The sequence below is a fragment of the Silurus meridionalis genome, chromosome 2, assembly GCF_014805685.1.
Source record: "Silurus meridionalis isolate SWU-2019-XX chromosome 2, ASM1480568v1, whole genome shotgun sequence".
Lineage (NCBI taxonomy): Eukaryota > Metazoa > Chordata > Actinopteri > Siluriformes > Siluridae > Silurus > Silurus meridionalis.
In genome coordinates this window covers 15,509,311-15,531,945 of record NC_060885.1, presented here as the reverse complement: position 1 = coordinate 15,531,945, position 22,635 = coordinate 15,509,311, and the positions used below count along the sequence as shown (strand labels likewise).

The 22,635-nt window shown below is 36.9% G+C and overlaps 1 protein-coding gene across 1 annotated transcript in view; it reads right to left on the bottom strand.

Annotated features, from left to right (window-relative positions):
* The window catches only part of slc24a3 (solute carrier family 24 member 3), an 80,355-nt gene that overhangs the window by 13,230 nt on the left and 44,490 nt on the right, over positions 1-22,635 (bottom strand). The window contains exons 3-6 of the mRNA XM_046834938.1: positions 8,913-8,989; positions 1,259-1,333; positions 591-675; positions 363-466 (exon numbers count right to left, since the gene is read on the bottom strand). Coding sequence (XP_046690894.1) covers positions 363-466; positions 591-675; positions 1,259-1,333; positions 8,913-8,989 — 341 coding nt within the window. The remainder of the gene's footprint in view (positions 1-362; positions 467-590; positions 676-1,258; positions 1,334-8,912; positions 8,990-22,635) is intronic.

Genomic DNA, 22,635 nt, shown 5'->3' with positions numbered 1-22,635 from the left:
CGAGTGTGTTCACTTTCTGTGCTGTTTCCTTTTGATGTGATTAATGACCTGTTTTGTTCAAGTGTACAAGTTAAGTTTTACACTTTGCAGCGTAATCATGTTTATTTTGTAATCCTGTATGATACATTAATTTTACTACTCCATGTTGAGTGTTTGTATTACTTGCTTCAATCCTGTTAATCTCCGCTCTGTCTTTACTTTCTATCCTGCATCTTTCTGGTCGGTTGTTGAACACATACTGTAGTATAGCTGCATGTGTATCACTTTAACAGCTATAGCGTACGATTGTATTTATGCCTTGATTTTAGCCTCTGCCAAAAGAATAGACCGAAAGATAAATATGTGTGCACTGGCACGTTTACCTGCCCTGCAAAGATCCCACATACTCCAATGATGCACAGGATGTTGAAGACTGCAGAACCTACGATTGTTCCGACTCCCACATCTCCCTTGGTGATAAACACCCCTAGCCATATAGAGGAGAGTTTGCAGCACAGTTAAAGTCTCTCACACACAAAATTCAGTTAGTTATGTTGCCATTAAAGGCAGAAGCTTCAACAAAGTAAAAGCATGACAGCAGGTAATTTTACCTATGACAGAGGTAAAGAGTTCAGGCGCTGAGCTGCCAGCTGCCATGAATGTTGCTCCAGCCACATCCTCGCTGAGATGGAGGCGCTGAAACACAAATAACACTCAAATTTAAGCATGGCACATATTTAAGTAATGAGACACATTGTGATTGTGGATGTGGCAGAAATATTCTTAGTATTCTGTTAGTAATCCAAGAACAGCAGAATAAATGTAAAAATAAATAAATAAAATAACATCAATTAATCTGTGTGACTTGGTGTCAAGTCAGCCCCTATAATTTCTCTTATGTTCTATGTATCAAATGTATATGTATTTCTCAAATATGTACAGAGCAGTACAGTAGGTTTTCCATTCACAGATGGTGTTTGTGTGTGCAGATAAAATAATTCAGTCAGTTGAATTTAGCCAGTAGGCAAAGTAACCTATTGATATTAAAGTAGGTATAGGAAATTTCAAATTGTGTCTGTCAAAAATTGGTATGAGGGTGTTAAGTGTAATTTTGGACAAAAGTGGTTGGAAATGCCTACATATTTAACATGTGCCATTCTTTACACTGCACTCTATTATCGACTGTATATCCTTATATCCACAAATAATGACAATGTTTTATGCTTGAATAAAAACACTAGCTAGTTATTAGTTTTGTAAAATGTATTAAATAGTTTACCTCACAAATCTTTTCCAGGGATGGCACAAAATAGTCATCACACACCAGGGCCAGGGCATAGAACATGTACATAGCCTTTAGAAAAATGGACACAGATAATTCATTCAAACTACTGTATGTAATTAACACCACATACAATGCAAAATTCCTGTTGTGCAGGAACTTGACTTAAGCTTTGTTATCATTACATTTTGTAAAATTCGGTGTATACTTTTACCTCAGGTGCTCAGCAAATACCGTACAAAAAGATAATTCCTCATACAGTATTTCGGTTAGAATATTTTTCTTCTTAAAAAAAAAAAAAAAAAAAAAAAAAATATATATATATATATATACAGGAGTGCAGAATTATTAGGCAAGTTGTATTTTTGAGGATTAATTTTATTTGAGGATTTCATTTGAACAACAACCATGTTCTCAATGAACACAAAAAACTCATTAATATCAAAGCTGAATATTTTTGGAAGTAGTTTTTAGTTTTAGCTATTTTAGGGGGATATCTGTGTGTGCAGGTGACTATTACTGTGCATAATTATTAGGCAACAACAAAAACAAATTCATACCCATTTCAATTATTTATTTTTACCAGTGAAACCAATATAACATCTCAACATTCACAAATATACATTTCTGACATTCAAAACCAAACAAAAACAAATCAGTGACCAATATAGCCACCTTTCTTTGCAAGGACACTCAAAAGCCTGCCATCCATGGATTCTGTCAGTGTTTTGATCTGTTCACCATCAACATTGCGTGCAGCAGCAACCACAACCTCCCAGACACTGTTCAGAGGTGTACTGTTTTCCCTCCTTGTAAATCGCACATTTGATGATGGACCACAGGTTCTCAATGGGGTTCAGATCAGGTGAACAAGGAGGCCATATCATTAGATTTTCTTCTTTTATACCCTTTCTTGCCAGCCACACTGTGGAGTACTTGGACGTGTGTGATGGAGCATTGTCCTGCATGAAAATCATGTTTTTCTTGAAGGATGCAGACTTCTTCCTGTACCACTGCTTGAAGAAGGTGTCTTCCAGAAACTGGCAGTAGGACTGGGAGTTCAGCTTGACTCCATCCTCAACCCGAAAAGGCCCCACAAGCTCATCTTTGATGATACCAGCCCAAACCAGTACTCCACCTCCACCTTGCTGGCGTCTGAGTCGGACTGGAGCTCTCTGCCCTTTACCAATCCAGCCACGGGCCCATCCATCTGGCCCATCAAGACTCACTCTCATTTCATCAGTCCATAAAACCTTAGAAAAATCAGTCTTGAGATATTTCTTGGCCCAGTCTTGACGTTTCAGCTTGTGTGTCTTGTTCAGTGGTGGTCGACTTTCTGCCTTTCTTACCTTGGCCATGTCTCTGAGTATTGCACACCTTGTGCTTTTGGGCACTCAGTGATGTTGCAGCTCTGAAATATGGCCAAACTGGTGGCAAGTGGCATCTTGGCAGCTGCACGCTTGACTTTTCTCAGTTCACGGGCAGTTATTTTGCGCCTTGGTTTTCCACACGCTTCTTGCGACCCTGTCGACTATTTTGAATGAAACGCTTGATTGTTCGATGATCACGCTTCAGAAGCTTGGCTATTTTAAGACTGCTGCATCCCTCTGCAATATATCTCACTATTTTTGACTTTTCTGAGCCTGTCAAGTCCTTCTTTTGACCCATTTGCCAAAGGAAAGGAAGTTGCCTAATAATTATGCACACCTGATATAGGGTGTTGATGTCATTAGACCACACCCTTCTCATTACAGAGATGCACATCACCTAATATGCTTAATTGGTAGTAGGCTTTCCAGCCTATACAGCTTGGAGTAAGACAACATGCATAACGAGGATGATGTGGTCAAAATACTCATTTGCCTAATAATTCTGCACTCCTGTATATATATATATATATATATATATATATATATATATATATATATATATATATATATATATATATATATTTATATTTATATATATATAAACGGAATGCTGGGACAGTATTATCAATAGTAATTTAGATCAAACAAATAGCGGTCCTAAATCATGCAGTATGTGCCCTGTGGCTTTATTTACAACCTGCTGAGTGGTCTGCCATCCAACATAAGAAAGCAGCTTGATACACAGATGCACTCCAACAGACTGTTGCTCCTGATTGCATACGCCACAGTTCGTGGAAATATTACATAAGGAATTAGACTGGCTTTGGTGTCTTTCTGGTGGACAAGTGACGCTTTTTTAAACCTCAGTTTATGACTTGCATATAAATTAATGATCTCATGGTTACAAAACGTTTCAAAAGAGTCGCATATACGCTGAGAGCATGCTGCCAACAGCGTCATCCTTACATACACAAGTTTTCACACTCGTGCCGAGAACACTGGCCATTTCTGAGAATGTGTGGTTATATCAGAGCTGAGCCCACAGCAGGCACATGTGTGTATGTGGGATTAGTTCAACATCTGCTTGTTCTAAAATACAATGGCATCAGCAAAGTCTCTGAGTGAGGTTGTGCAGCATTTCTCTATACACCTAGAAATGTAAATACACATTTATATGCCAGTGGTTCCTCTATATATTTGTGGTTGGGAGGAAATGAATAAGACAAAATGTACAAGTGCAGTGGAAAGATAAAAAAGTAGTGGATTAGGTCTTTTGAATTAGGTTTAGAACCACTACAATGCTCCCACATGCACATACACACACACAATTGTTATTTTATTCTTTATACCCTTTCTTGCCAGCCACACTGTGGAGTACTTGGACGTGTGTGATGGAGCATTGTCCTGCATGAAAATCATGTTTTTCTTGAAGGATGCAGACTTCTTCCTGTACCACTGCTTGAAGAAGGTGTCTTCCAGAAACTGGCAGTAGGACTGGGAGTTCAGCTTGACTCCATCCTCAACCCGAAAAGGCCCCACAAGCTCATCTTTGATGATACCAGCCCAAACCAGTACTCCACCTCCACCTTGCTGGCGTCTGAGTCGGACTGGAGCTCTCTGCCCTTTACCAATCCAGCCACGGGCCCATCCATCTGGCCCATCAAGACTCACTCTCATTTCATCAGTCCATAAAACCTTAGAAAAATCAGTCTTGAGATATTTCTTGGCCCAGTCTTGACGTTTCAGCTTGTGTGTCTTGTTCAGTGGTGGTCGACTTTCTGCCTTTCTTACCTTGGCCATGTCTCTGAGTATTGCACACCTTGTGCTTTTGGGCACTCAGTGATGTTGCAGCTCTGAAATATGGCCAAACTGGTGGCAAGTGGCATCTTGGCAGCTGCACGCTTGACTTTTCTCAGTTCACGGGCAGTTATTTTGCGCCTTGGTTTTCCACACGCTTCTTGCGACCCTGTCGACTATTTTGAATGAAACGCTTGATTGTTCGATGATCACGCTTCAGAAGCTTGGCTATTTTAAGACTGCTGCATCCCTCTGCAATATATCTCACTATTTTTGACTTTTCTGAGCCTGTCAAGTCCTTCTTTTGACCCATTTGCCAAAGGAAAGGAAGTTGCCTAATAATTATGCACACCTGATATAGGGTGTTGATGTCATTAGACCACACCCTTCTCATTACAGAGATGCACATCACCTAATATGCTTAATTGGTAGTAGGCTTTCCAGCCTATACAGCTTGGAGTAAGACAACATGCATAACGAGGATGATGTGGTCAAAATACTCATTTGCCTAATAATTCTGCACTCCTGTATATATATATATATATATATATATATATATATATATATATATATATATATATATATATATATATATTTATATTTATATATATATATAAACGGAATGCTGGGACAGTATTATCAATAGTAATTTAGATCAAACAAATAGCGGTCCTAAATCATGCAGTATGTGCCCTGTGGGCTTTATTTACAACCTGCTGAGTGGTCTGCCATCCAACATAAGAAAGCAGCTTGATACACAGATGCACTCCAACAGACTGTTGCTCCTGATTGCATACGCCACAGTTCGTGGAAATATTACATAAGGAATTAGACTGGCTTTGGTGTCTTTCTGGTGGACAAGTGACGCTTTTTTAAACCTCAGTTTATGACTTGCATATAAATTAATGATCTCATGGTTACAAAACGTTTCAAAAGAGTCGCATATACGCTGAGAGCATGCTGCCACAAGTTTTCACACTCGTGCCGAGAACACTGGCCATTTCTGAGAATGTGTGGTTATATCAGAGCTGAGCCCACAGCAGGCACATGTGTGTATGTGGGATTAGTTCAACATCTGCTTGTTCTAAAATACAATGGCATCAGCAAAGTCTCTGAGTGAGGTTGTGCAGCATTTCTCTATACACCTAGAAATGTAAATACACATTTATATGCCAGTGGTTCCTCTATATATTTGTGGTTGGGAGGAAATGAATAAGACAAAATGTACAAGTGCAGTGGAAAGATAAAAAAGTAGTGGATTAGGTCTTTTGAATTAGGTTTAGAACCACTACAATGCTCCCACATGCACATACACACACACAATTGTTATTTTATTATGCTTGTGAGGACCTTCTATGAACATAATGATCGCTGCAACTAATGGATTCCATGTCTGCATCTAATTTTAACCCTTAACTTTAATAACGGCTAACCATTTGACTCAGGGTTTTTTTTAACAAAAGCTTCACGTTTTTTGTGTGTGAAAATGCAGATTTTCTCATAGGGGTCTCTTAAATGGGCACACCATGAAATAGAATCAAACACACACCTTCCTGTTGTCACAACAAGGTCCAACCCTGTTAGGCAGGTGACCTAAATGGAAAAGCCCCTCACCCAAACACTAATATTTTCCAAATGTATAGTGGCCCTGTGGACCTTTACATAACACATGCTAACAGACCGTAATGTATATATTCAAACGAAATCTCAGCAGTACTGACCAAACACAAGAACAATTAGTGTGTGTAATCTGATTAAAACACACACACACACACACACACACACAAAATATTGCTGTTATGTAATTAACCCCACTCTTATCCTGAAAAAAGTAAATACCATGAAGATAAATGAAGTATGGAAAAGTTTCCTGTGAGTAACTGCTCACTAACTGCACAAAAGTTAATTACACCGCACAACATAACAGCAGTGTCACATGAGCCCACAGAGGACTTCAAGAGCCACATGAAGTGCATTTAAGTCTTTATCTTTCAATTTAAACTCGAAAACTCGTACATCAAGTCACACAAACGGCTTAAGACTGGCAGGACTATATACAGCCTTTGAGTAGCAAAAGAATATGTTAATTCAGCATTTTTATGCACAAATTAATTTATGGTGTTATTTAATTAGAAATATAAATATATTTGTATATATTTTTTGTTTATTAATCTGTAAAAATGTCTAATTTGCGTACATATGCATATAGAGTGAGTATAGACACGCACACACACACACACACACACACACACACACACACACACACACACACACACACATATACATACATACTGTAAATCAACAAATCCAAATGACTGGTGCCAGTCAGTTTGTCACACCAATCCAATAGTCTAAATACACACCAGTATAAAATCAGTTCAGTTCCTTTTTTAAGCACATGGGGCAGTACAAAAATAAAAATAAACCCATTTTCACAGGTTTTACTAAATAATAATAATAATAATTTTTTAAATAAAACAAAGCAATGCAACATACAATGCACAAATAATACAGCATGATATGTAGTATGACATTTAAGTGACTCCTGTCAAATAAGAACTAATTAAATAAAGCTGGAGAGTGTATTACCAGAAGCAACAATACTAATGGTAACTATGCAATTGCAAGAAACCCACCAGCATCCAGTATAACCATTGGTTGAAAAGCCATCCAATGTGTCATTGTGTTTAGTTTCCATTATAGTTCCCCTTCAGCAGCAGAGTTGCTCCTACAATAACAAACTCTCACATATTCTTCAGAAAACCACCTTAACCTGACCAGGGTCATGTTGAAACCTCATTGAAACTAGTCCATTACAGGGACCGCAAACATATTTTACATAAACAACTTACTGGTCTGGTTTACGAACATGCATGACTGTGCTGAAATAGAAAACATGCGATTATAAAACTCAGCAATTGTATATCAATTAAAACATCTGTGATCTGCAAATCTGCATAATTTACAGCAGCCACACTGTCTCAATGACTAAGCCACACCATTCACTCTGTTCTTGTCTCTCTAAAGGCCAGTTGCCTTCCTACACCCACAGTCCACTTGGGTTTTTAAAGCCATTTGTTAACATTTCTGAACTGGCAACAGTGTGACTGAGTGAATGTCAAAAAAAAAAGGCTGCCAGATGGAAACAGAGAGATGATGTTGGAGATGTAAACCATAGAAAACCTGAATGGAACAGCCTGCAATAAATCACACTGCACTCTTTCTGCTCTATTCAACATTGTGCGGATATGCATTGTTTAGATGTTAAAGTGAGTACAATTTTAAAACCTAAAGGAAACAACACAAGCAGAAGCAATGAGGCAAAAGCAATTATATTTGCTAAAAAATGATGTGAGTTATGTGTCATCAGGTCAAAGATTTGGCAAAAATGCACACACAAATACATGCATGCAAATACATACACCCTAACTGCCAAAGTCAATCTTCTCAGAGGTTCCACCTGCGGTGTTATACAGAGTTTTTAAACTTTATACCAACTACTCTGAAACCATATAATTGAAGAAAGTCATGATCACAGGCTATAACTTAAATAAAACTATTCAGAAAGCAGCAGGAGAAGGTCCATCTATTTCTCTGCAAAAACAAGTATCTAAGAGAAGCCATCCAGGCAAGGCTATGAGTCCCCTGAGCTAAATCTTACCAACCCAATAAATTAATAAGATTTCTTAATAGCAAAGCTTTTAAATAAACCAAATACTCTTACTACTTTAGGTGAAAATATCAGAATGCTATAATAGCAATTTAACCTTTTCTTCTTCCTGAATTGTTCCACTAAAACTCTATTTTTATTAAATGTTACTGCTGCTTTAAATTTCCTATAAACTTTGCTCCTTGGTGGAAACAACATTGACCTAGTTGTGTTTCCATAAACTTTACAGTGTGTCCAAATCCTTCATCGTGGTTTTCAGGTCGGAAAATCGAAGGTATCCGTGTTATTTTCAGCCTTGTTGAAAAGTAAATGTCTCCGTGTCTGAGCTGTTGCAAAAAAAGCCATAAAATTCTCTTGGAGTCTGATTTTGGAGACAAAAGTAAAGGTAACTAGGTCAAATGTCTATCCTTCAAGCAAGCAAATGAGATATATCGGTGTTGAATGTTCGACCAATCTCTCTTGTGATTTCATTTGTACCTGCCCAAAACATAAGCAAACAAGTGTGACACTAAATGTTATGGTCAACTATATTGCAATCATGTTAAGGATAAAATCTTTACTGAAGATAAATAAATGTATTTTTTTATTTCATGACAATTATTTTCTTACTAATTTTTATTTTATAACTATCTTTGCAAATCACAAAACTGAGCTACTTGATTAACATCCACTGCTATGGTACATTTTTGCATTTGTTATTGCATAGATACACACACACACACACACACACACACACACACACACACACACACACACACACACACACACAGACACACACACACACACACACACACAGAGACACACACACACTTACACCAATGATGTGCAGAGCCACAGCTCCCTCCATTCGCTCTTGGTTGGTGAAAATGTCTTCAGGGAACTCATGTATACCTGAGAAAAACAAACACATGGATCATTACACATAAACCACTCACATGCACACCGACATGCCACAGGGGTCCCTCAGACAGGCAACTGGTTCAGTTAATTTATCAAGGAATTTCATTGACAATCATAAATATATTCCCATTTGTTGCAATCACTGGCTACAAGAAGTCCCCCAAAAATCTCTACTACTGTAGGTCCCGCACAACTTTCAGTATATATGTTTAAACTGGGCAAAATAATTTCAAGCAGAAGCTCTCATTTCACTGCTACACTTATAATTTATATTTATTTGAATTCGCTAAGGCATATCCATGAGTGTTTTGAAAATGTCAAAATCTGTCCAGCAAAATCCAACCCAAGTCTTAAAACAAACTGTAAAATTTGGCATTGTTGTAGTTACCTGAGCCTGCTTCTGGTTATCTGATTAACTCGTCTGTTGTCAAGTTCAATGTACATTTATATAACTCAGTGTCAATTATAATGTTTTGCATATTGGAGATATTAATTCTTCTATAGCATACCTGTGACTTGTGCTGAACTCACTTTCAATTGCAGCATCTACTATCCAAGTCTTTCTATTCATCTTCATGAATTGCAATGATCTACATAAATGATAGTGACCTAAAGATTGAATATGGTCCGAACATGAGATCTTTGGATCTGTTGCCATGTGCTTATAAATGCTACCCAAAAAGTGTGAAACCAGAATCCAACCTACAGGAGATGTGAATGCACAAACTGTATTGCAGACACTACCTGCAGTGCCATCTGGATTCATGAAAACGTTATTCTGTTCGTTTTGATTTGACATTTCAAAGAAATGATGACGCTGCTGCCTTCACAGTATACTGTTAAGTTGGTGAAATCCCCAATAAGCTGCTTTTTTAAAACTGTATTCAATCTTCAGCTAGTTGACCAAGCACTAAAAGAAAGGTAGTCAAAGATGTTGCTTTTGTATTGAACCCTCACATTGATGCTCTTTCCTTCAATATTTCCAAGAATAACTTCTTTTGATATTTTTTTCAATACACTTTCTCCTTGCATCATGTGTTAAAAGTATGTTGACCTTTATGGGCTGATTAAATTCGATTCGGTTTGTTGTCAGCACATGGTATATGCATCCTCATGTTTGGTTTCTTTATCATTAAAATGTTTACATACATGTGAGCTAGTTGAATATTGCATGAATTTTTACATTTAACAACAGTAAAACTAGAGCAATCCTCTCACTGATTATGGATCAATATTGAATTGTCTACTGACCACCCTCTTCATGTCCACTGTTTGGTTGGTTGTTTTAATAAGCAGATATTTTATAATCGTCAAGGTCAGCAGTTTGAAAGCTATTATGGAGTCTGTTACTTGATATAGTACTCTTGCTCTACATACAGATGGTCCCCCGACAAAATTGTAAAAATATAAAAACATTTCGTGCAACAGGCACAGGCAGCAGCGCACGATGTACGATACTTTGGACGCGCGGCTGGGATGAGCGTATCTTGCTAGCGGTCGACGGAATAAAGTTGTCTCAGTGTGGATTTTTTAGTTTCAAACGGTTTCAAACAGCAATTCCAGTGATGAAAGCATGTCTTTCAAGCGCCAAAGTGTGTCTCCTGATTGTAGTGAAAAGAAAGAAGAGGAAAGCCATCAGTTTAGAGCAGAAAATGAAAATTATAAAGAAGCAGAAAAGACTGCCACAGTCATAGTACCATCTTCGACTTACGATATTTTTGACTTACGATGGGGTCGTCATAACGTATCTCCATCGTAAGTAGAGGACTGCCTGTACTTTCCTGAAACTTTCTTTAAATATAATGCATTAATAGCAAAATAGGCTCAATGGTTAAGATCTTAAAATTAAGTGATGCCCCTTCACCACATTTAAACAGAAATAACAACAATCAGACTGAGCCAGACATGATTTTCACCTGCTGATTGCCATGCAGTTACTAACCAGGGCATCTCAGCTCAGAGCTACTGTTAACAAGCCATTCCCAAACTCAGCATGCCACACTGATGGCTGCATTGATCAACTCTGGCCCACAGACTGAACTAGGACTGTGTGAGTGTGTGGAGTGTGTGGAGGGATTATATAAGGCCATGGCTGGATTCTAAGTGATTGGAAATGTCGAGAAGAGTGAAGTCAGTAGTGAGCTCTCTCAAGCGCTGCAATTGTGTTCGTTATTGTACTGGCAGTCATGACGTCAAGAACAGAACTACTTTAGCTCTCTATTAAAATCTATGAGACACTTTGTCATAGTACAAAGACGCATGACCATTTATTTGAATGTTAAACTCTGTCAAAAATCAAATATAAAGGCTGTACCGGCTCAACATGGCTATATTAAGAATCAGTATAGCTACTGCTTCCAATATTTCTAGTTTTCATTTTATTCTATTTCTATTTTAACATACAGCTCGGACCAATCCTGGTTCCACCAATCCTGTCCCTTCTTATAACAAATTTGACCAATCCTGGCTGTTTTTGATTCCATGTTTGATCAATCCTGGATCCTCTCATAGCAACCTAGACAAAACCTGACCATTCCCACTGTAAATCTGACCAATCTGACTAACTGCAACCATAGCATGTTGATCTCACTTGTGCTCACAGAGCATTTAACCAATTACCAATCCCACCAACACCACCAACTCCTGCAGATTTTATTTATTTTTTTAAAAATATAAACAAATTAGTAATTTGAATGTTTATTACTAAAATAAAGCAGCTACTGAAGATGCATTAAACAGTATACAGTATTAAATGCAGTATACACTTCGCATAAGCAACAGACATCCATATGAATTAGGGCTGTCAATCGATTCAAATGTTTAATTGTGATTAATCGCACATTTTTATCAGTTCTGAATGCATCATAATTCAATACTTTTCAAGTTTTTAATACTCTAATCTAGGGCTGCAACTTTCAATTATTTTAGTAATCAAGTATTTTACCAATTATTCCATCGATTAATCGAGGAATCAGATAAAAAGTACTTTATTAAAAAGCATTACCAGATATATAAGAGAAAATTTGACAGGTCTCTTAAAATTAACAAGTAATTTGTCTCCTTTTTAGAAAAATGAAAATTTTTATTGCTGAAATTGCATAAAAGAATATCTGTGAAACTAAACCCATTTAATGCATTTAACTGCGATTTTACATCAAGATGCAAATGCAAATATATAAATAAATACAAATATAGAAATTAATTTCAAATGACTTTAAAAGGAGAAAAACGCACTACGAGGTTTTCTTTATGTTTTAGTTTTGAAATGATCCCAAATGTTTAAAAAATCTTCTGTTGTGTTCTTTGGCCTGAATCTTCCTCCATTTTTCATTCTGCAGCATCTTTGGTGTTGTATGAAAGCCCGTTTCCACCACATAAAAAAATATTGCCTAATACCTCGACTTTATTTCTCTCTCTTTTTTTTCAGATTTTTTTTTTCTTTCTGCAATTCTGACTTTTTTCTTGCAATTGCGACTTTATTTCTCACAAACATCCAACATTTCTGGTGCATCCACCGGCCCACAGTTTGAAGCTGTTGGTGTAACAAGGCCTCCTCTGCTTTATCTGACTTGTTTCGTCTCCTCCAGAGCTGTAGACAGAGTTCTCTCCAGGGGTCTGAGGCTTAATTTGATATCATGGAATTCTATTGATAATAGCCTATTTAATTTTTAATGTGTAAAGCTTTCTTTACACATCTACAGAGGGGGTGACGCTGCCCGACTGGCTAAAAATAAATTGGAATTGCGAGAAAAAGAATTGGATTAAGCAAATGTTTTTTTTATGTGGCGGAAACAGGCTTCCATAGTGTTTACCTGTCGACAGCGCTCTAGAGTTTAGCAGGTGGTACGTCAGTAATAATGGTCCTTGAGGATGAACTATGGACTAAACAAAGCATTTTTGCATTCGAATCACACAAGTTACACGAGTTACACAAGGAATTGTTTCAGCCCTCCTTTAATCAACATGAGCATGGACAAATATGGATGCTTTAGACAAATATACCGTATGTTTATTATGAAACTATACTCAACATAGAGCATAACGACAAAATATTCTTGTAAATGTTGTAAAGTAATTATGGTGTTTTAAATTAAGTAAATCAAACAGACACCAAACAGAACTTTTGCTATGTTTCCACACGGATGATTTTAGTTGTCAGATGTGTGCACCATGGTGGATTTTGGTGCTTGATTTGAAACAGTAAAATAAAACAAATGTGTAGTAATTACAAAAAAACTTTTCGGTGAAATAAAAAAATAATAATAATAATAATTTATATATATATACAGTACAGACCAAAAGTTCGGACACACCTTCTCATTCAAAGAGTTTTCTTTATTTTCATGACTATGAAAATTGAAGAGTCACACTGAAGGCATCAAGGGCTATTTGACCAAGAAGGAGAGTGATGGGGTGCTGCACCAGATGACCTGGCCTCCACAGTCACCGGTCCTGAACCCAATCGAGATGGTTTAGGGGTGAACTGGACCGCAGAGTGAAGGCAAAAGGGCCAACAAGTGCCAAGCATCTCTCTGGGAACTCCTTCAAGACTGTTGGAAGACCATTTCAGGTGACTACCTCTTGAATCTCATCAAGAGAATGCCAAGAGTGTGCAAAGCAGTAATCAAAGCAAAAGGTGGCTACTTTGAAGAACCTAGAATATGACATTTTTCAGTTGTTTCACACTTTTTTGTTATGTATATAATTCCATAAATAATTCCACGTGTTAATTCATAGTTTTGATGCCTTCAGTGTGAATCTACAATTTTCATAGTCATGAAAATAAAGAAAACTCTTTGAATGAGAAGGTGTGTCCAAACTTTTGGTCTGTACTGTATATCTTAGTAAAAAAAGAACGTTGTGAAAAAATGTATGTTGCGTTCAAGGTTTTAAATTCTACTCTTTTATAATTAATTATTTATATTTGTAATAACAATGTGCGCTGCATTAATCATGCGTTAATAATAATAGTCCCGTTAAAAAAATTAATTTGCGTTAACGCGGTAATAACGCCCTAATATGAATACTTATGTTAATGTCCCATGTTAATTAATGTTGCCTTGTCCTGCAACTTTGGTTCCCATAGGATCACAGTTTTGATGCACACCTTGAATCACCTAATCAGTCCCTTGTTAATAAACTGCTCAACAGAATCAAAGTGACACTGCTTATATGTAGAATATTTGCAAATATAATGATGTTGACTGCATGTAGAGATATGATGATAGCTATATGTTTGTGCCATTTTTTGTAATGGTCAATGATGTGACAACATTAAAACAACAGGTGGTTGATACACACTGTGAGAAGAATAATATCATATTAGGCATTCAGCAGGGAAAGATGAACATATCCAGTCACTCTTGTACAGTGATATTTTCTTAGTGAGCAGCTCAATAATTTGTGTGCCAGCAGGCTTCAGACTGCCCTCTTGACCCTATTAGATCTGAGCCAACTTAAGCCACATACTGTCAAACCATATTCACACAACTACAGGGTAGACAGAAACAGCTTAAACCTATGAACATTAAATAGGGTTATTTTTTTTTATAATTTAAGATTTTGTATTAATTTATTCATACAGCCATATTAATATTTATTTATGTATTTTAATTTTAATTTACTGTCAATTTTATGGCAGTACTTTTTTACTGCATATTGAAGAATTAGTAGTAGGATGAAGTAAATGAGTATAAGAAGGATGATGACCATAATTACTGATGTTTATTGATAATTACTCTTCTTCATGACCTTCTTTTTGTTCTTTCTAACTTTGTCCTTTGGGCTTACTCCAGGATTTCCCCTTCACAGTTCATTTCCCAAAAACACCTCTATACCAAACATATGAAAGAAAAGATAATGAAAAACTGATCTGTCTGTTTTTGTTCTGAGAACAACAGGTTTGCAATGATGCTGTTGGCCAGCACTGGGACCCACTGATGACAGCACGATTCATTAGGGAGACAGCAACACTGAGACTTGGTCCTCTTGCAGGGAACAGTGCACTGATGCATGACTGTAATGAGTGTATTCAATAGGCCATGATGAATCTCATTTCAGCTGCATTACCACAGCACACAACAACACTAACCATATGTCATTTGTTAATGCCAGACCGATTAGAAGATTTAAAAAGTACAGGTTAAAAGCAGGCTGGAAACAGTACATAACATCAAAAGTATCTGCTCCTGAAACTGTTCTAAATGTTTGAAAGAGCAACAGGTGGACCATGACCTTAAACTTCTCTGCAAAGACTTGCTTCAAAACCGCTATAACTTAATACTGAAGCCTCAACTTTGTGAAAAATTAAAAGAGGTCTTCAAAGAGGTAACATTGAAACAGCCTAGCCTGGTGTACACAAAGAAAAGCCTCAAATGTGAAGCACCCATCAATCACACATACTGTCACACTCAAATAACAGACACCCGGCCTCTGTTATACAAACCAAAGGAAAAATAACATCTGTTGTCAAATAAGCTGCAGTGATGCAATTTATGTGTTTATGTATCAAAGTAAGGTAAACAGGTAAGCATGAAGCTGAAAAGCTTGATTTCATCTGCAGCAGTTTCTGCTTCTGTATTTGTTCCAGTATAAGTGAAACAGTCTAGTCAAGAAGAGAGTATGGCTAGCCTTCTGCTGCTGACTGATTTTTGCTATATTATTCTCAACCTCCAGAAATATACACTGAAAACAATAGCTGATGCAAGAAAAGAAATCCAAGAATCATCAGTTCAATGCTTGTAATCCTGAGCAGAGATTTCAGCTCACATCTGCACCTGCCAGACAGGCATCCTATACAGCTCCAGAACCGAATGCAAAGGGCTAGCCCAGGTTAGTTATAAATAACCTGTAAAAATTGATCAAAGTTAAGTTAATTTCTTAATTCAATTTAACAGAGCGATTCTGACTCCACATATTGTACTGTCATATCTACAAAATGCATACCATGCTGCAATTATACTCTAATAGATGCATGAGAACGACAGAGAGAGAGAGAGAGAGAGAGAGAGAGAGAGAGAGAGAGAAGAGGCATAATGAATACGATGTAAAATCTTTGTAGTTCTCTCATGTAATCACCAAAGACAGCTGTTCTGAAAGACTGAACAAGGACAGATTATAGCTGATCTTTCTTAGGAGAAAGAAACTTAAACTATTTTAACCGACTGATGAAACCCTAATGTAACAGAAGAGTCTGCATCATTCTGTCCCTGAAGTAGATGCTGTCAATTCTTTGATTTATTAAAACACCCACTCATCTGAAACATTTGAGATTGGAGCCCACTGCAGTCAAATTGGAGCCCACTGCAATATCAGCATTCTAAAATCCCATATTGCAATAACGGTTATTACATAATAAAGCTACTGTACATTACAGATTCCTTGCATTGAACAGACAAATGTAATAAGTAGAATATACTTCATTATCTCTCGGGTATTTTATTTATCATCTCTTCAAACATGGTGCGCAACTATAATCACTTGGGAGAAACCGAAAGATTTACCATGACTATCACTAATTAACAGCATTTAGTCAAATGTATGTGGACACCTGACCAATAACCTTCCAAAGTTGGAAGCACACAATTATTGACACTGTCTCTGGATGTTCTTTGAAGAAAATGTTACCTCTCTTGGACTAAGGGGTCCAGCATGACAATGCTGCTGTGCACATAACCAATTATGCAGTTTAAACTCAAGCAGCTTGTACTGATCACATTTGTGATGTTTTTTTGGTTGAATAGGACAAATTTCCACAGTCACATACAAAAATCTTCTGCTAGTGGAAAGTGATAGTTCAGTGGTTAAGACCTTGGACTTCTAATAGGAAAGTTTTAGGTTTAAATTACAGCATCAACAAGTGGCCACTGCTGAGGCCTTGAGCAACACTGATCAGGTGTATAAATGCCATAATTACAAGTTGCTCTGGATAAGAAACTTTATTTCAAAACCTTGCTAGAAAGGTATTATACTATATACATCATTTAATAATGATAATTAATAAATAATATATAGAATAATATTATAATAACTGAGCAAAATCTGGAATCAGATGTTAAAAGCACATTAGTTCAATGGTCAGGTGTCCACAAATGTTGGTAAAATAATATGTTTTGCCTAATGGCAGAACTTAAAATCTGACTGTCAATAGAGTAAAACAGTAGCAGAAATTACAGTTTTTCTTTCTATAAAATACAATTTTGGTATAATAAATAGTTTGGCTAATGATGATATCCTTCTAAATGCAATGTTTTTCCTGTGTCTTACTTTCAGAACTTCCATCATTAGCAAGAAGAATTAATTATCCAAAATGCTAGCATGATTAGCTTCAGTGATGGACAAAGTACATAAACCATGTAGTTGAGTAAAAGTAGAGATACAGTAGGTAAAATATTACTCCAATAAATGTAAAAGTGCTCCTCTTTAAACTTTCAATTGAGCAAAAGTACAAAAATATTTTTCTTCAAATGTACTCATGTATCCAAGTACTATGATTTATTATCGCTATAATGTTTTGTTATAATTTTGTCACAAGACTCTTGTTTAATCAACTCAGTTTATGTGAAAAGACTAATGTTAATCTTGGCACATCAATCTATTAATAGAATGATATTTATGAGTTAAACACTGATTGATATCTAATCATTTATCATGAGACCAGAACCTTCTATTCAGCAAATTCAAAAATATCACACAAATAAAGCCATGAGTGTTGTGGAAAGTTAGAGTCAGGAGTTTCTTCCATAATTTATTTCTCCCAAAATATTCTGCTTGCTGTTGAACTGATGCTGAACTGTATGTTCGTGCTTAGTAGATACCACCAATGGTAGTTCTAGTTGAATGACAACCTGGGTGAACCACACCATGACCCAACGTCTGTCCCATTGATTAGTTTCAGCTTTGAAATGCTCATCTCTCCTTCTGACATATTCTCAGAGCAGTCCGCAATACATTTCAAAGAGCTCCCTTCCATGTATAAATATCTCCCTAAATGCATTTATTGCAAAAATTAAATACACGTCATTGTGCATAATTTATAAAACTCTCAGAACCAAGAACCATACAACTCTTTGGCTAATTGTAGCCATTTATGACATCACCTGTTAAAGGTAACCAAATTAATAAATGGCAGTTTAACTACAATCCAACTACACTAGTGAGGCTGTAATTGTTTTGTTGCTACACACATTATGATAAACTACATACTATACATTATATGTTATGCAAACTAAAAGAGATGTTGCCCAATGCATAAAATCACAGCGAGCAACACAGCATTACCTAAAAGTGATATACAGTTTTGAGCCTATTTCATTAAATGCATTAGCCTTATAATGACTTATTATAAAAAGTGATAGAGCTGCATACACACCTTTATTTTTTTTTGCATGTTTCTCATCTTCTACTTTCCTCCTTTTTTTCTGAATTGGGCTCCTAAAGCTTTAGACCTTTTTTTGTTATCCATAATATTATTTGGGTTCAGCTCACCATACTGATACCTCGCCCCTCCTTTTTGAGTGTATGAGTAAGGAAAATTCTCCGGGCAAAAAAATTATCGGTAGATTGCTGTGTGCTTTACCAGTTAAGCTTTAATCCACTTATAAATAAAAGGAATGAAGTTAAAGTGAAAGTCTCCCCAAACCGAAATACTTGAGTAAAGTACAGATATGCAGAAAACTACCTAAGTACAGTAACGAATTACATTTACTTCATTACTGTCCACCACTGATTTGCTTAAACATTTCACAATCATCATTTGTTCGCTGAACGCTTTTTAAAACTCTGATTCTATACACTATATCTGCCATATTAAATACAAGACTATGATAAATAGCATGGAATTTAACTTATAGTATATTGATGCAATGTAGGAAATAGAGATGCAACAATACAGTTAGCCCACGGTTCAATACTTACCTCGGTTTTTTAACCACGGTTTTCAGTTCGGTTCGGTTCTGATGGCTTAACACATAAAATTGTTTTTTTGTTATTCTATGCTTAGGCAATAGGAACAGTAAGAGGATAGGAAGAAACAAATAAAAACGATTTATTGCAATACTCCTTTATTTTACTTGAAAGCTTCCTAGTGTTTTGTATAATATAAACATTTTTTATTTTAAAATTAACACTGACATCTCACAGCTGCTGATAGCCCATGTACAAACTGGGGAACACATAAATTCCTAAAGATATCTGGCCTCCTCAACTTGCATGTATTCACTGCGTTTGTCAACTCTTCTGCCAAATGAGCGCTTGTATGACTTTCATACAGGGGACGGGTTTGGAGTTTTGGAGGACATGTAGTGAACAGTTACAGTGAGGTAACTCACGGTTGCCCGCGAGGTCCAACCATCTGTGGTCAGAGCAAGGCTCTGTGCTTGAGCCAATTCGTACACAATACTGTTGCATGTCTTTTCATAGAGGTCGGGAATTATCTCGGTGCTGAAAAAAGTGCGAGACGGTAGTCTGTAACGCGGATCGAGCGTTTTCATAAGATGACAAAAGCCCGCATCTCCAATCACCGAAAACGGCTGCAAATCTTTGGCAATGAACACCCCCACTGCCTGTGTTATTTTCATGTGTCTCTCGGAACCAGTTGGGTATGTATGCTGGAAGGATTCAGCGAGGGACTGTTGTTTTTTGGAGGACTTTATTACCTGCTCTGCTATCCTGCCTTTAGACATTGATATTGCTGGGTGATGGCGCCGCAGATGTGCAATCATATTGGAAGTGTTTCCGTTTGAGTAGGCTACACGTGTAAAACAATGCTTGCAGACAGTCATTTTTTTGTTTACCGTTTTTTCTTCCTCGGCATTATACTCAACAGCAAAACCGAAATGTCTCCACACCACAGATTTAAAAGACGCCCGCGCCTCCTCGTACTGTAGCCTCACTTCACCATGTTAAAGTGTGGAATGATGGTTCAGCGCCCCCTAACTTTAGAGCATAGTGATTGAACATTTACTTGTGGGGAGGAGTTTCCTCATCTCAGCTCGTAGACTTACAGGCACACTCAAACAGTCAATTCGGAGAGAAATAAAAAGCACATAAATTATTTTCATTTCATTCAATTCACAAGCGCGTATTGAACCGTGGATGTCGTACCGAACAGTTCAATATTATATTGAGAATTGTGGCATCCCTAGTAGGAAACTTTTACTATCAACACTCTCACTACTACATGATACTGTAGCTACCCAACCTGGGAGCAAGATGCCATTTTTTTCCTCTATGACATGTAAATCCAGGCACTACATCTTTTGAGACTGTCAGTCATATAACAATGCTGGACACACTTGGACAAGAGTGTTAACTGTCTTTTAAATTATACATGAGCCTCCTGACTATAGCAAATGACCAATCTTGCTCTGATTTACTGAGGAGAGAGAATGCAGCTACCTAGAAAGAAGATCTAATTATGCTCTGTGGGACTCAATGCCATAGATAAGAATGGCATCCTCACAACGAACACCCAGCATTCTCCCGAATATAGATTTTTTTATTATTTATTTTTACACAAAACTTTTTTTGCAAAAAGGTTTTTTTTTGCAAAAAAAATAAAGAATAAAATAAGATTTTGCATATTTGGCAGTGTCTTTCTGGATACATTGTGTTCATTACAATACAGAACCACAAGTGTGATGACAATATTGCAGTCAAGCTGCAGAATTCTACAGACCAGAATAACAGTATTCACTCTCCATGTCTAAAAATGCCATGGCTGAGAACAACACTGAGAAAGCATGAATTTGACAAAAGGCTGTTCAATGAAGTTTGGAGAATCTTAAATATGACATTCAAGCGTTAAAATGGGTAATAATGAATTTTGCAACACAATACCTACCAAATTGAGTGTAACAAAAAACAAATCCCATGTGCCCATTTCCTATTCACTTTAAGTCTGCAATAAAGATATAACAAAATAAAGACTGTTCAGCTAATGTCACATCCCTGACCACAGCAAGGGGATACGCTGGAAAATGCACTAAGATAATGTTACAAGCTTTACAACTTTACAACCATGTCCTTAAACTGATTGTGGTTGTTACAAAAGCCTGCTGCTATTGGCCAATGGCTACTATTCGATTAAATATGAATTTATCCCTCCTGGACATACGACTGCTTTGATTATTAAAGCAAACTAGCATCAGTATCAGCACAGACTACGATTTCAACAACTTCTTTACAGATTCAGTGTTTTAACAAATGTCCTATTTAGTTTTCCTCCTCAACAGGTGTGACAATTTTCCTTAATCAGTGTGACTCATTCACATTTACTGTTCTGATTTCTTGAGAATATGCCTTTTTGAACTTTAAGTACTGTAATTCATACATATGGCTACCAGAGGCCACACTTTGCTTCTATCCAGTCACAACTCCTGTAGTAAAAATTGGGAATGTTGCACAGGAGACTTTCTAGTGTTAACAGTGCAATGCTTATGGTGTGAACACAAAAGGAAGGTGGAAAAGCCAGCCATCACCTCAACATATCATAATAATAAACCTATTAATCTATCTTGTCCAGGAGTGGAGAATGTGCCCAGACCAGCCCCATGTCCAGTGTGGATATTCGAACACTATGAGGAAAAGCCTGCCAGCTACCACAGTACTATGTGTGGATTCTCACTTGTGGACAACTGTGAAGCAGCCACATGGTGTGCACTGTACAGATGGATGTTACTTCATCGCACCTCATGTGGAGGTGACTTTTATTGATTTTCATTCTCAGTAAAGAACAATACTCTTTCTTTTATCGTTGGTAGAAGCAATTTTAAACAAAGTTATCCACAATATCATTATTCTCAGTGATTCTCGCTATCAATAGAAAGTAGTATAAGTAGTCTGAATGATCATCCCCTGTAATAATGCATGAAATACTTTTGTGGGTAAGGAATATCATGTTACAAACACTTAAGATGACGTCTAATATAGCTCCCTCACTTGGTCCAAAGTGGCTGAGATGTAGAAAGGGTGTGGGATGTGGAAAGTAGAATAACAAAATATGCATGTGGTGGTTTAGTGGTTCCATGGCTGTGTGAAGAACCCAGGCCACCCTAGTCATTCTGGTGCAAAAATGTATTTTTTTTTCCCACTACCCAACATTGGGGTTAGGTTCATGGTAACAAAATGGTTTGTAACATTTCTATTGCTAACATGCTCACAAGGAATTTGCTTCTATCGCTTACAATCATACACTCATATGTAAAAGCATGGATACCGGCATGACCTCAGATTCAGCATGCATCTCTTCTTTAAAATCTTAAACTCATTCCTTCTTGCTTTATTGGATGATAACATGCCACTGAGTCTTGAACAAGGGTATAGATTTTATTTAAACTCAGAAGCTTGTAGCAAAGACCAATCCGAATAGACAGCTAATATAACATTCTTTACTGACAATACTGGCACAATACCAAACAGTGATAGGAAGTGTTTGTGTCACATAACAATGTTGGCATGAAATAGTCCACATTCCTGTAACAAGCATTTTTGCTCAATTCATTTAAAGAAACATTTACAGGCAAAAATGCTGCAAAATGCTGCAAAAGAGCCAAAACCTGTATCGAATGAACAATACAATAAGAGTCAAGGGCCAAGAAAGAAATCCAGTCAAATACTTGCCAACATCTGGCACAATG